This window comes from Xiphophorus couchianus, chromosome 12, assembly GCF_001444195.1.
Source record: "Xiphophorus couchianus chromosome 12, X_couchianus-1.0, whole genome shotgun sequence".
NCBI lineage: Eukaryota > Metazoa > Chordata > Actinopteri > Cyprinodontiformes > Poeciliidae > Xiphophorus > Xiphophorus couchianus.
Genome location: NC_040239.1, coordinates 22,106,418 through 22,121,844, shown reverse-complemented (window position 1 = coordinate 22,121,844; position 15,427 = coordinate 22,106,418). Strand labels below are relative to the sequence as shown.

Here is a 15,427-nt window from a genome sequence, read left to right as displayed (position 1 = left end):
TGTGGTTTTATACCCTCTCTAGGTTCATTTGTCCCAGAAGAGACAGCCTGAGAAACCAGCATCCCTTTCCATTGAGGTGAGCATCTACAACATAAACTACATGTAGCCTTTACTAATTTATGCTAAAAATATTTCACTTTTTTTTTGAGCTTAGAGAGGAAATTACAAGCTACAAATATCAGACTCTGAGGTAGTATTTTATTCTTGCATTCCAACACTATAATTGCTGGGGCTCAGGCCAGTCTGCAGTCTGAGCTGAGCCAGTTCGAAGCTGAGCTGGACTCGGAGATTCAGGGTCTGGAGAGGACACTTTCTCAGAAGAAGCAGCGTCGAGGCCGGGGTGAGGTACTGAGCCCCCCTACTGAATATCTTTGCTACGAACCACTCCCCCACCCTGCTTCTCTGTGATTTAGCAAAAATCCCAGCACACCTTCCCTCCCCACGTCCTCAATGAAAACTGTGTGGACCCTTTGCTTGCAAACTGTGAATATGAACATTCTTTTTCTCTCTGATCTGGATGACTGCCTGAGAACTGCCTGCCTGAACTGCACTCAGACTGATTTGCTTTCTGATTCACTTGCTTGCCACTAGTCCACAGCAAATGAAGACCTTTCAGAATAAAACAAAACCAAAATAAATCCTTTTGATCACGTTATTTGGCATTTTCTCTTTTCTACTTCACAGCAACTTGTAGAAAAAATTCCTAGCCGAGTGCTTTGTTTCCTTTTTGCGTAATTGAATCAAAGGAGAACTCACAGACAGCCCAGACAAACCGAGAGCAGGGCTGTTGTTTGTAGCCGAGGAGGATAGGACCCAGGGGATTCCTGTGCTAAGCTGGGAGTGGTCAGCACCTCTACTTTGTCTGAGTTGTTGTGAGATTTCCTCTGAGCTGTGAGAACATACAGAAGCCTGAGAGCCTCTGCAGAGAACAAACTGCGTGTTCACACACTGTTCCCTGTGCCTGCAGGAGGCCACAGGCAGGGATCCACTGGCTCCAAAGGCTAGCACCACCAACCACAGGTTAGTCCAAAGACAGCACAGAAATATAATCATTTGATAAAAAACAGGTGAATAATACAAGAAATGTCACATCTGATTTTCTTCAGTGGCAGCTTTAAAAGTTTTTTGGTATGTTGGCGTGAGTTTTGATGCTTATGTTCTGTTCTATAGATGTGATATGCTGTAGTTTCATTCTCTCATGGGATATTTAAACAAACTTAGATTTGACTAATGTGCAACTTTAAAAGTCTCCTTAAAATACCATATTAAAGTCAGAGTCACATATTCTGACTTTTACAAAAAGCATCACCTGATTTATTACAAATTTTCTTCGCATCGTAAATGATGCACAGACATTAACCACCAACAATGCTTTGCATTATGGGGTTGAAGCACATAAAGGGTAACAAATGTGTCCCGTTTTGTCCATGTTAATGTTACAATAATGCATTCTTCTCACCATTTAGTGGAAAAGTAAACAACAGTTTTATGAAATAAGGTAGCTTGAGAAACTGATAAGCTTGATAAGGAGTAGTTTGAGAAGTGAAATTATTTTTGTTATTTTCTGGTCAGGCTGTAGATTACTCTACACCACATAGGACTGCATTGGCAAAAGTTTTGAATGACATACATCTTGAAAGTGATGGATCTAGACCTTCTGCCTTGGTGTTACTTAATCTAAGTGCTGCATTTAAAACAGTTAATCTTAACAGACCAGAAGAATGAGTGGGATTGTTGGGTACTGTGCTAAGCTGGTTCGGATCTTATCTGGCAAACAAGGAACACTTTGTGTCATGTGGAAATTATAAATCTGGGTGAAGAAATGAATTGTGTGGCTCCTTAAAGGGTTAGTGTTTGACCTCTTTTATTGAGCCCCTAAATAAACTCCCTAGTGCAGAACATATAGTACTCCAGCATCTCTTGCCATATTGTATGTATGCTGACAACACACAGCTTCATATCTTCGAGTCACTTCATGAGCTGGTGTTATTATTAATTCCTACAACCATTTAAATGAGCATTTGAAAGACTTTCACAGAGTAAAATAAAGAGACTTCTGTTGAAACAGGACACAGAAAAGCTGGTGCATGTCTTTATTTTCAGGAGTTTACATTACTGCAAGATTGTCTTTTCTGGTCTCTGTAGCGTCCTCGTCAACAACAGGAACATGGATCATATCTTAAATCATTCCACTGGCTCTCTGTCAAAGAATGGATTTTAAAATTCTGCTAATGTTCTCTAAATCACTGGCTCTGATTGCAGGACCAGAACTAAGCATAGCATAGTGTCTACTCTTCTCAGCTCTGAAGCAAACTCCCTAAAAAACTGTGATGTGATGTATTGTTGATTCCTTTAAAGGACTGCAGCTTCTGGTCAAGGAATCTGACCAATTAGCTAATTCCCCATTTTAAAGTGTGACAATTTTGTATTAAAATTTGACTCTTAAATCTGTTCTACATGTTTTGATATGTTTGATATATTAAGCATTATTTTAATTAAATCCTAAACTACTACAAATTTCCATTCTTATCTTTACTTTTATGTTCTGTAAAGCAGCTTGGATTGCCTTGTGCAATAAAGGCACTACATAAATAAACCTGCCTATCCTTGACATTATTTGGATTAGATCATTTAGGCATAAGATAGGAACATCTCATAGAAAATCCCCCAAATAAATGTTTGCCTCTGTACGTAACTTCCCTCCTCCTAATCTTTGATATTACGTCATTGCCTTCCTGAAGTCCTCCTGCTGTTTCAGGAATCCCAGAACTGCATCTCTACAGAACAACACCGTAACAACTAGCTGGGCATCGGCTAGATAAATATTTATGCTTTCCAAGTAAGTGTTGTAAAGCTGTCATGTTAGCCAGGTTTCATTTCAGTATCTGTTCCTTGACAGAACAGTACAGCATTCCACATTTCCTACGTTGCGTGCGATGCATTCCTGGATGATTCTTGGCTGTTGTTTGCTAAATTGAGCTCATGCACTGTGAACCTCTTCCAGTCCTCTGGGAATTTTTCTTTGGATTTGTAAATGTAAAACAAACAGCGTTTTGGATTTTTCTCAGCTATTGGTGTCCAGCTGCAAACACAACACACAGATGCACTGCCTCAAACCATGCAAATGAGTTAAAAAAAGAAAAAGAGTCAAGCAAGGTGGACATTTTTGTAGTTATAAGTCAATTCCTATCACAGAAATACACTGAGTCATTATTCTGATCATGGCTAGCATTAGAACTGCAAGGCAATTTTATATGCATAGCAGATTTTCAGCAACAAGGAAATTCAAAGTTTGTTACGTGTTTAGAAGAAAAATAGCAACAATAAACAAGCAAAAATGATGGCATTGCAGTGGCAAAAATAAGACAAACAATGACAGGTTAAAACACAGACTATGCTTTACAATGTTCCAGTTATCAGTCAGGCAGCTAAACAAATGTGACTTTAACCACGATTTAAAGAAACTCTGAGTTTCAGCATTTTAGCTGTTTTCTGGAAGTTAGTTTCTGCATAAAATTTAAATGTTGATTATCCATGTTTATTCTGGGGACACAAAGCAAACTTGAACCAGAAGACCTGAGTGGTCTGGGAAGTTGAGACAACAACAACAGATCTTTAATGTATTTTGGTGCTAAGCCATTCAGTGATTTATAAACTAACAACTGTATTTTGAAGTCTATTCTCTGAGCTACAAGGAGCCAGTGTAGAGACTTTTAGAACTGGGGTGATGTGCTCTATGTTCCTGGTTTTAGTCAGAATGCCAGCAGCGGCGTTCTGGATCAGCTGCAGCTGTCTTGACTGACTTTTTAGGCAGACCTGTGAAAACGCTGTTGCAGAAATCAATTTAATAAGGATAAACGCATGGATGAGTTTCTCGAGATCTTGTTGGGACATTAGTCCTTTAATCCTGTGAATATTCTTCAAGTGTTAGAAGGCCAGCTTTGTAATTGTCTTTATGCATCTTTTTCAACTTCAGGTCCGATTATGGCTCTTTAAGTGTTATTAGTATGTTTTTTAAAATTTTTTTCCTAATTCAGGGTATTATAGCCAGCTGCAGACAGATGCACAGGAAAGTATTTGGCTGAGTCCAAATAATTCTGACTCAATGTTTGACATTCAGTGTCAGAATTTTCAAAGCTTATTTACATTATTGGTAATTTCTATGACAATCCTTTAGTAAAAACACTCTTATTATGCCATAAAAGCACTTATATAATGAAGAATTAAAAGACCAATGTATAAAATTATCTAATTGTATTTATTTAAAATGAAACAAAATAGTTATTCCTACTGGTTCTAAGATAGTTTTGTGATCTTAAACATTTACTTATTGTTATTCTGCTTTTGACACAAACACTTTAGCAGAAACATAGAACAGATACCAATTCTGAAGTTGTCTTGTTTTTTTGTGGAGGAAGAAACAAACACAAACAGGAAATAGGTAAAATCAAAATGCCTGTTTTGATTTATACATTTAAATATGTATTTAAATGTATAGATACATTTAAATACATGGGTATTTATACGTTTAAATAACAGTCTAATAAAAGGGTTTGGTAGATCGACTTAGAGCTGTTTGTTTATGTAGAGATTATATTAGTGGTTATTTAGGGCAATAACCACTAATAAGTCGTGATTATTTCAAACGAGTGTTCATTGTAAGTTTGGAAAAATAATGCACTACATTTCTTGTTCACAATGCTGTGAACCTTTAGTTTACAAACTCATGACTTTGTGTTTGTTGATACTAGAAATACTTAAAAAAAACACATTTTTCTTATCAGAAATTGAGAGAAAAGGGTAGCAATCTTCTTTCAGCCAGCTGACCATCAGTGGGAAGCAACATGTGTGTAAAGGGCAACAAGAGTTTTTATGAACTCTTGTTGGAAGGAATGGTGTGGCAGAAAATTATTGTGGTTTTCATATCGTAACTCTAATAAAGCTCATTGATGTTATCTGCCCCATTCGTAGAGAATAATTATGTTTCTGATTTTTGTTGTTACTGTTTGTTAAGATTTATCAATAAAGACTCAGACTTTCTTCTCTTTTCCAGCAATCTGTTAGCATCTAAGCAACCCATCCAGCGCTCTGGTTTCTTACCATCAACTTCTGTTCCTGCACATGGTAAAAAAATAAAAATAAAAACATGTATTTAAACCTATTTTTCCTCAGAGACAAACATGAGAAAAGAGGTGGATTTCAAGAACAATAATGCATTGTTAACAAGTTGTCGGACTTTTTCTCTCTTGTGAATAACTGGCCTTTTATTGACATATTTAGAAAGCAGACCATTCATCCAGTAAATTTGATGAAAGCTTAAAGTAATCTAATATATCCTGATGGTCTCATGGTTCTACTTTGTTGCTCATGTTCTGTTCTTGCCATTGCTTTCATGAGAAGACGATAGTGAGGTTGTGGGAAGTCTTAGCTGTTTTTTCTTTCCTTTTAGAAACAGCTGTTAATGGGTGGGGAGGAAGCTCACAAAAATAGGAAGTGAAAACTCAGAAGACCTGATTACAGATTAGCATTATCAAGGATTTTTTTTTTCCTGGGAAGTTCAAGTACCCTTTTGAACTTTAGCCTTTGTTAAGGCTGCAGTGGCCTTTAGATAGCCGAGCATTTAAAAATAAGCAAGCCTAACAAACCACCATACATATTCTCTGATATCATTATGCCTGTTTGTGTTTCCCAGTAGGACGTCTCTCCTCTGCAAATGAAAGTATGGAGCCTTCATCAAAAAAAGAGGAGAAAAAGGTGTGTTTTTATTATTCTCTATTGATCTAAAAAACCTGAATTGTCAAAGCCAGTGCAAAATTTTAAATGCTAACATGGTAAAAGAAAATCTTTTAACAGATTTCTTTTTGCATTTGTAGATGAAAGCTGCAAGAGTCAAGTTTGATTTCCAGGCTCAGTCACCCAGGTAAAATATGTACCTAGATAAATCAGAGTAAACTTCTCCTTTCAATGTGATCTCGTAAATTTTACATGTAAACTTAGGGGTCAAATTTGCGGTCACATTTTTTTTCACAATACCAATTTGTAATAATTGTTCAACCTTTTGTGTTGCATTTCATAAAATGACCTTCTTCTTGTGTTGTGCTGTGTTCAGGGAGCTCACACTGCAGAAAGGCGACATTGTTTACATCCACAGGCAGGTAGATGCCAATTGGCTTGAAGGGGAGCATCATGGGAGAGCTGGCATTTTCCCGACTTCTTATGTGGAGGTGAATTTCTGCCTACTGTCTTTTACTTCTCTGATAAATTCAAAGGGTGTTGCACATGTATTTTATGTGATGTGAAGGAAGTTTCCTTGTGTCAACAGCCTTTTGCTACAGGTAAGTGCAAGTCCTTTGGACCACATCGCTAGTTTTACACATCTTGAGGCTGAAAGGTTTAGCCTATCTTACTGGTAATATAGCGGAAGCTTAATCTGACTGGAGGCGTGTTATTTTTCAAACTTTGCCACAAATTCTCATCTGGATTTAGGTCTGGACTTTGACTGGACCATAAGATTAAATTATGGTCATTAATTTAATAACATTAATTTAATCTTACTGGACTTACTGGAAACCAACTGGTGGATTGGTGGAAACTTTTTGGATTCCACCCATCCAAAATGCAATTTATTACCTTGGAGTTTATGTAGAGTAAAGGGGCTGAACACATATGCATGCCAAATCTTTCAGATCACAATATTTAAAGCGCAAAAATAAATAAAACTCTGCATATTATTCCTTCAACTTTACAAATACACATTCTGTTGTATTGATCCATCACATAAAATACGAATAAGGCACTCTGAAGTTTAACAAAATATGAAAAAACTTTAAGGGATATATGAATACTTTTGTCCATCCATCCATCCATCCATCCATCTTCTTCCGCTTATCCGAGGTCGGGTCGCGGGGGTAGCAGCTTCAGAAGGGAGGCCCAGACTTCCCTCTCCCCAGCCACTTCTTCTAGCTCCTCCGGGGGAATCCCGAGGCGTTCCCAGGCCAGCCGAGAGACATAGTCCCTCCAGCGTGTCCTGGGTCTTCCCCGGGGCCTCCTCCCGGTGGGACGTGCCCGGAACACCTCACCAGGGAGGCGTCCAGGAGGCATCCTGACCAGATGCCCAAGCCACCTCAACTGGCTCCTCTCGATGTGAAGGAGCAGCGGCTCTACTCTGAGTCCCTCCCGGATGACTGAGCTTCTCACCCTATCTCTAAGGGAGAGCCCAGCCACCCTACGGAGAAAACCCATTTCGGCCGCTTGTATCCGCGATCTCGTTCTTTCGGTCATGACCCAAAGCTCATGACCATAGATGAGGGTGGGAACGTAGATCGACCGGTAAATCGAGAGCTTCGCTTTTTGGCTCAGCTCTCTCTTCACCACGACGGACCGGTACAGCGCCCGCTTGACAGCAGACGCTGCGCCAATCCGCCTGTCGATCTCCCGCTCCCTTCTTCCCCCATTCGTGAACAAGATCCCGAGATACTTAAACTCCTCCACTTGGGGCAGGACACCCCCCCTGACCCGGAGAAGGCACTCTACCCTTTTCCGGCTCAAGACCATGGCCTCGGATTTGGAGGCACTGATCCCCATCCCGGCCGCTTCACACTCGGCTGCGAACCGATCCAGCGAGAGCTGCAGATCACGATCTGATGAAGCCAAAAGGACCACATCGTCTGCGAAAAGCAGAGATGATATCCTAAGGCCACCAAATCGGATCCCCTCAACACCTTGGCTGCGCCTAGAAATTCTGTCCATGAAAGTGATGAACAGAATCGGTGACAAAGGGCAGCCCTGGCGGAGTCCAACTCTCACCGGAAACGAGCCCGACTTACTGCCGGCAATGCGGACCAGACTCTGACACCGGTCATACAGGGACCTGACAGCCCGTATCAAAGGGCCCGGTACCCCATACTCCCGGAGAACCCCCCACAGGGCTCCCCGAGGGACACGGTCGAACGCCTTCTCCAAGTCCACAAAACACATGTAGACTGGTTGGGCGAACTCCCATGCACCCTCCAGGACCCTGCTGAGGGTGTAGAGCTGGTCCAGTGTTCCACGACCAGGACGAAAACCACACTGCTCTTCCTGAATCCGAGGTTCGACTATCCGACGGACCCTCCTCTCCAGGACCCCTGAATAGACCTTGCCAGGGAGGCTTAAGAGTGTGACCCCTCTATAATTGGCGCACACCCTCCGGTCCCCCTTTTTGAACAGGGGGACCACCACCCCAGTCTGCCAATCCAGGGGAACTGCCCCCGATGTCCATGCGATATTGCAGAGTCGCGTCAACCAACACAACCCTACAACATCCAGAGCCTTAAGGAACTCCGGGCGGATCTCATCCACCCCCGGGGCCTTGCCACCGAGGAGCTTTTTAACCACCTCGGCGACCTCGCCCCCAGAGATTGGAGAGCCCAACCCAGAGTCCCCAGGCTCTGCTTCCTCAGTGGAAGGCATGTTGGTGGGATTGAGGAGGTCTTCGAAGTACTCTGCCCACCGGCCCACAACGTCCCGAGTAGAGGTCAGCAGCACACCATCCCCACTATAAACAGTGTTGGTGCTGCACCGCTTCCCCCCCCTGAGACGCCGGATGGTGGACCAGAATCGCCTCGAAGCCGTGCGGAAGTCTTTCTCCATGGCCTCTCCAAACTCCTCCCACGCCCGAGTTTTTGCCTCTGCAACCGCCCGAGCCGCATGCCGCTTCGCCCGCCGGTACCCATCAGCTGCTTCCGGAGTCCCACAGGCCAAAAAGGCCCGATAGGACTCCTTCTTCAGCCTGACGGCATCCCTCACCGGAGGTGTCCACCAACGGGTTCGAGGGTTGCCGCCGCGACAGGCACCGACAACCTTGCGGCCACAGCTCCGATCGGCCGCCTCGACAATGGAGGCACGGAACACGGTCCACTCAGACTCCATGTCCCCCACCTCCCCCGGGACGTGTTCGAAGTTTTGCCGGAGATGGGAGTTAAAGCTCCGTCTCACAGGGGATTCCGCCAGACGTTCCCAGCAGACCCTCACAACACGTTTGGGCCTGCCAGGTCTGACCGGCTTTCGCCCCCACCACCGGAGCCAACTCACCACCAGGTAGTGGTCAGTGGACAGCTCCGCACCTCTCTTCACCCGAGTGTCCAAGACATACGGCCGCAGATCCGATGAAACGATGACAAAGTCGATCATCGAACTGCGGCCTAGGGTGTCCTGGTGCCAAGTGCACATATGGACACCCTTATGCTTGAACATGGTGTTCGTTATGGACAATCCATGGCGAGCACAGAAGTCCAGCAACAGAACACCGCTCGAGTTCAGGTCGGGTGGGCCGTTCCTCCCAACCACGCCCCTCCAGGTCTCACTGTCGTTGCCCACGTGAGCGTTGAAGTCCCCCAGCAGAACAAGGGAGTCCCCAGGAGGAGCACTCTCCAGTACCCCCTCTAAGGACTCCAAAAAGGGTGGGTAATCTGAACTGTCGTTCGGCCCGTAAGCACAAACGACAGTCAGAACCCGTCCCCCCACCCGTATGCGGAGGGATGCTACCCTCTCGTTCACCGGGGTAAACCCCAACGTACAGGCGCCGAGATGGGGAGCAACAAGTATGCCCACTCCTGCCCGACGTCTCTCTCCCTGGGCAACTCCAGAGTGGAAGTATGTCCAGCCCCTCTCAAGGAGACTGGTTCCAGAACCAGAGCCATGCGTCGAGGTGAGACCGACTATTTCTAGCCGGAACCTCTCGACCTCACGCACTAGCTCCGGCTCCTTCCCCACCAGAGAGGTGACATTCCACGTCCCAAGAGCCAGTTTCTGCAACCGAGGATCGGACCGCCAGGGTCCCCTCCCTTGGCCGCCACCCATCACACAGTGCACCCGACCCCTTTGGCCCCTCCCACGGGTGGTGGGCCCATGGGAGGGGGGGCCCATGTTTCCTCTTCGGGCTGAGCCCGGCCGGGCTCCATGGGTAAAAGCCCGGCCACCAGACGCTCGCCATCGTGCCCCCCCTCCAGGCCTGGCTCCAGAGTGGGGCCCCGGTGACCCGCGTCCGGGCGAGGGAACACCAAGTCCAAGGTTTTCCTTCATCATTGGGGTCTTCGGGCTGCACTTTGTCTGGTCCCTCACCTAGGACCTGTCTGCCTTGGGTGACCCTACCAGGGGCATGAAGCCCCAGACAGCATAGCTCCTAGGATCATTGGGGCACTCAAACCCCTCCACCACGATAAGGTGGCAGCCCATGGAGGAGTGAATACTTTTGTAAAGTAATGTAATTGTAAATTTTATATTTAACTCTGTCTTTTATTTCAGGTTCTACCTCCCACAGAGAAACCGACACCAATCAAGTCTCCTACTCTCCAGGTGTTGGAGTATGGAGAAGCTCTAGCTCTATATAACTTCAATGCTGACCTTCCTGTTGAGCTTTCCTTTCGCAAAGTGAGTGGCTCACCTTGACAATTTTCATTACTGTAGAAAAAAGACGTCAAAACAAAAGACTTTAAAGTAGGACTAAGCAGACTGACAGTTTTGCTGTTATATATATAAACACTTTTTAAAGACTTTTGGAAGAGTTTGTTAGCTTTGTACCTCAAAAAATGAATAATCAGCTAACCTGACTTTGCAATAAGATCCACCCATCAGCACTGCTCAAACTCATTATAAGGTCAGGTGTTTGTTTAATCCATGACAAAGTGGGGGGTATCATAACAACTTGTGATTGCACTGGGCCAGTCTTTTTCTTGGCAGAGACCCAGAAGCAATTTGGACTTGAGCTAAATGACTCCCAGACAAGCTCCTTTTTTATGCTCATAAGATATTTCAGTATTCTTGTTAAAAAATCCCATCAAAACTTATCTTAATGACAGAATAAGTTGTTCTTTCTGCCTTATACAATAAACTGTACTCACAGAGGAGAAAAATACTGAGATGAAATTTGAGCATAAAGGCCTCAATCAGTCAAAATATTGAAGTAAATATTGGGTAGATTTGATGGGAAATGTAGTAAATAAGTTTTTAAAAATGAAATTCTGTGTTTGATAGCAGATCAAACATTCTGCTGGAAATTCCATCTAAAATATAAACATATATTTGATCAGATATGTAAAATACATGATCAAGTTAGGAAGATTGAGTAATGCTTTATTTTTGTAGAAGCAATTATTGCTGCCAATAAATTTGGGAAAGTTAATCAACAAATTGTCAAATAATTTTAAGTCAATTCTAGAGTGAGATAGATTGCTCACAAGGGGAAATCTTTAACCCAGTTGCCAGTTCTCCAAGGACAGAATGCCAATGTAAATTCAATCAAATCTCAGACTTTGTTCAGAGAAACTGCGTAGTAAATAAATAAATAAGTCCAAAAAACACAATAACGAGGAACTCTACATGCTTCAAAATATTAATAATACTTTTACTCATATTTTAACTGCCTGTTTATTTTTATCGTATTATTTTACCTTTTTTGGCATTATGTCACTTAATTTTAATAGATTTTTTTCTTCTATGTACTTTTAGATTTTACTAAATAAACTTATCTTACTTTACTTGTTTAAATATAAAATCTCAGTACAAAACAATTTTAAAAAAGCAGCGTATCCTTGTTTCTTTGGATGGGTTTATAGCAGAGAGCTCATTAAGCAGAAAACAACACTTTAAGTTCTGCCTCTCAGAATGACCAAAACATTATATATGAAGCAACATTTCCTAATTTTGTTTCCTTTCCCCGACAGGGCGAAGTGATCTGCATAACCAGGCAAGTTGACGATAAGTGGTTGGAGGGCAGGATCTCTGGAACGAACCGTAGCGGCATCTTCCCGGCCAGTTACGTCCAGGTCAACAAGATGCCCCGCACCAAATACTCCACGGATGACTACTCAGCGGGCCCCATGTCTCCTGGACCGCAGAGTCCGGGGCGTCCACTCCACTCCCCGTCCCCGCGATCACCACTGATCCCTTTCACACCACCTTCCCTCAGCCCCAAACTTGAGCACTCCCCTCTGAAACCATCTTCACCTGTCCCGTATGGCGGCCCGGGCTCACAGTCACGCTCCCCCAACCAGACACTGTCACACCATCGACTTCCCCATGGCACCCCCAGTGCGGCTTCTCCCACCAACCAGAACAGCAACCTGGTCGCAGCACACTCCACATTTAGAGCAGCTTCACCTTCTTCTCAGTCTTCAGCATCTGTGCACAGAGCGGCAGCTCTTTCAGTGAGCACTCCCAGATACACTGGTCCCTCACAGGTCTGCTCTCACCACCGCCCTCAAACATCACAGCATGCCCACACCTGTGTTTTCCTTGTTTGTGTCGATACAGCCATATTTATGATGTCACTTTAACTGATGTGAAAATTGTTTCCCCCCCCAGGGTGCAATACCAAGCCCGTACACTCCCTTGAATGCGCATGTCAACTCACAGAGCAATCCTTGTTCAATAGAGGGGCAACGTCAACCGTACGTCTATTTTTTAGCTTTGCTGCAGAACAGATGGATTATGTGAAACCATTTGCATTAATTTGTCTGTCTTTTGAACCGTAGGTATAAAGCTGTTTACAACTACAAACCCCAGAATGCAGATGAGCTGGAGCTCAGAGAAGGGGACATTGTGCAAGTGATGGAAAAATGTGATGACGGCTGGTTTGTAGGTAATGGATTTCTGTTTTTATCATCACTTTAAATGAGGCAAATCTTACTGCGAACTAACTAACCCATGGGAACCCAGGCACACTTGTCCTTGAATTTATGTAGTATATAATGCACATAGGTCAGACCAAATGAAGCACAAATATCAATTTTCTGGAGAAAAAGAAATAGATCTCAATTGCACCATCTAGTGTCCGAGTCCTTTAATGTGACACATTTGTTACATTGAGAGTGCCTCTTAGATTCTTTTGCTCTGTGTTTTAAAAGGCTAAATTCCAGAATAAAGATTAAACTTTTCCTTGCATATATTTTTATAAATTGTTCACCAAATAGTTTAATCTTCAACAAGTTACTAAAGACTACACTTTAAATTGTACTTATTTTACTCCTTGCTTAAAAAAGGAAGTCACAGTGGCTGACTAAGCTGCTGTCCATTTTATGTCATGAAATCATGAGTTTACTCAATGCTGCGGGAATCTAGAGAACATTTCCAGAGCACTGAGATTGCATGTTACAAAACATGTCGCTGTGGATCCTCATCATTAGCAGTTCTTGAAATGTGTCATTTGGCTCTTTAACCAGGGCAGCCATGGGTTATTATTTTTTAGTCTCTTATACCTGTAATAGTTTTTATTGCCTGGTTGACATGTTCAATTAGTGCTGAATGGATTCAGCACTAAAATATGACCATTTTCTTCCTGTGCAGCCTAATGATGATGAAGTTGCTATCTGATCAAAGGTTCTAATTTAGCACTGAATTCAAGGGCTGTTTCACGATTCCAGGCTGCATTTGATCAGTTCTAGTTTATAATCTATATTATGAATCATACCTGAACTGGTTTATTCTACCCTGAACACAGCCTTTTGAAGCACAATATAAGATTTGTACATTCATTCATATGTGAAAATGCTAAAAAGAGAAATTTTATTACCAGAAAAGCCATTTTATATATTGTAGACAGGATAAACGTCATCAGAAATACTCCAACTGATTAAAGATGTAGAAACATAGTTAGTGAATAGTCTGACCAAAAACAGGAGAGCAATTATTTTTCTTGATTTAACATTTCTTTCTTGATAATATTTTTTTTCTGAAAAATATTACAAGAGTTTTTATTGAACTCAGATATATATTCATCTAGATGAACCAATACCTACAGACAGTGGAGAGTTATCTTTATGAAGCGCAGAAGAGCAGGGATGTCCATGTTCATGCATCCTTATGGCAACATTATTTACTAGTCAGTAAGCACTTGTCTGCAGAATCATTGCTATATTTTCAATTACATTTCACATTTTTTACCAGTGTCAATTTGCAAGAAGTAACTTTAAAAAGACACAATTGACAGAACATTAAACAACAAAAGTGAAGTGCTTCTATGTGAGAGCCCCCTCTTCTGGACATAACAAGACATTACATGTTTCTTTGTTATAAATTTCTAATGTATCAATAATCCTTCTTTGTTTCTGTGTTGTGACCTTGTGTATGCACTGTACTGTCTGCAGGTACGTCAGAACGGACTCATACTTTTGGGACTTTTCCTGGGAATTACGTGACACCAGTCTGACTTCCTCACTCGCTGCTTGCCAATATTCAGTGGGACTGATGAGCGTAGCTAATGAACATTTCCTTGTCCCTTTTATTGCTTATGTTTTGTGGAGTTTGCATGTGGACTCTGTTTTCCAGAAGAGAAGGGAGGGACACTGTGTGGTTTCTCTCCTCACTGTCCTGCATGTGTGAGCACATACTGAATGCGAGCGTGTGTTGCACAGTGACTTCAGGAGCGTTTTTTTATACACTTTAGATCGACACTGATGTGACTGATTCTTATGCACAAAACGAACATTTTAGTTTTTCCTTATTCCACAACGTTTTGCAGATGCAGAAAATCTGCATCCCTTCCCACTGAACAGCACTATTCCTTCCGAGGTCCTTAAACAGCACACTGCTGCACTCAGCCTTTTGTCACCACAGTGCCTACACAAACCACGACTGGGATGTAAGATAAAGAGTTTTGTAGCGTTTTCCTGAGTTATTAATATTTCTTTCGCATATTTTCCCCCAGATTTTCTTTCAGATGTCTGAAATAACTGCAGCAGTTTTTGAAGAAACATCACAATCGACTTTAGGACAGTAAGGGCTTTGACATACCGTCCTCTGTTTACTGCCCGTGAATAAATCACACCAAGTCTATGGTGTAATTCATGCACTAGTTTATTTGATTACAGCAAAGTGCTAGGCTGTTGTTTTCTGCCTGATAGTGAAAAGTAAATATCTCCATCATAGTCTCTGCTTTCAAATAAATTGTCATGTATGCTACAGCTGCAGCTGTGTTAAAGAGGTTGGATCAAGAATACTCTGATGGTTAAATTATCCTTTGAAGTGCTAAATTTAATGCTGTATGTGATGTGCCAAAAGTAGCTGAGGACGACATGCGTCTGTTCAAATGTCCGTGAAACATTCCCAGCTCACTGTCTGCTATGTTTGCAACAGCTGCTTTTGTGATATTTTTCTTTGATGTTTTTACATTGTTATTTGAAAGCAGTATTCAAGAAAATCATCTGTTTTTGGTTCAAGTGTAACTTGATAAGTTAATAAGACTTTATCTAAAAATAGACTCAACTTTAAGTGAAAGTTTCACTGTAAAAAATGATTTTCATTTACTAGCCACCTGAGATGATTGTACAGATTGCAACAGTTGTAAAACTGAAAGGATAATATATATTTGCTTAAAAAGAACAGTGTATTGCATATCTATGGTACGCAATTTATATTAAAGTTGATTAAATATCACAGTGATAAAAAGCGA

At 42.3% G+C, this 15,427-nt stretch overlaps 1 protein-coding gene across 10 annotated transcripts in view; it reads left to right on the top strand.

The window, feature by feature from the left end:
- The window catches only part of sorbs3 (sorbin and SH3 domain containing 3), a 35,583-nt gene extending 20,156 nt beyond the window's left edge, over window positions 1-15,427 (top strand). For 6 of the 10 annotated variants that reach the window (XM_028033777.1, XM_028033779.1, XM_028033780.1 and 3 more), the window contains 12 exons: window positions 23-76; window positions 238-345; window positions 968-1,020; window positions 5,054-5,124; window positions 5,693-5,754; window positions 5,874-5,920; window positions 6,110-6,224; window positions 10,285-10,410; window positions 11,703-12,218; window positions 12,343-12,428; window positions 12,513-12,619; window positions 14,124-15,424. In XM_028033777.1, coding sequence (XP_027889578.1) covers window positions 23-76; window positions 238-345; window positions 968-1,020; window positions 5,054-5,124; window positions 5,693-5,754; window positions 5,874-5,920; window positions 6,110-6,224; window positions 10,285-10,410; window positions 11,703-12,218; window positions 12,343-12,428; window positions 12,513-12,619; window positions 14,124-14,185 — 1,407 coding nt within the window. In that variant the 3' untranslated portion in view covers window positions 14,186-15,424. Of the gene's footprint in view, window positions 1-22; window positions 77-237; window positions 346-967; window positions 1,021-5,053; window positions 5,125-5,692; window positions 5,755-5,873; window positions 5,921-6,109; window positions 6,225-10,284; window positions 10,411-11,702; window positions 12,219-12,342; window positions 12,429-12,512; window positions 12,620-14,123 lie in introns of all 10 variants that reach the window. The other 4 variants (XM_028033785.1, XM_028033787.1, XM_028033783.1 and 1 more) reach the window with 4 other exon arrangements.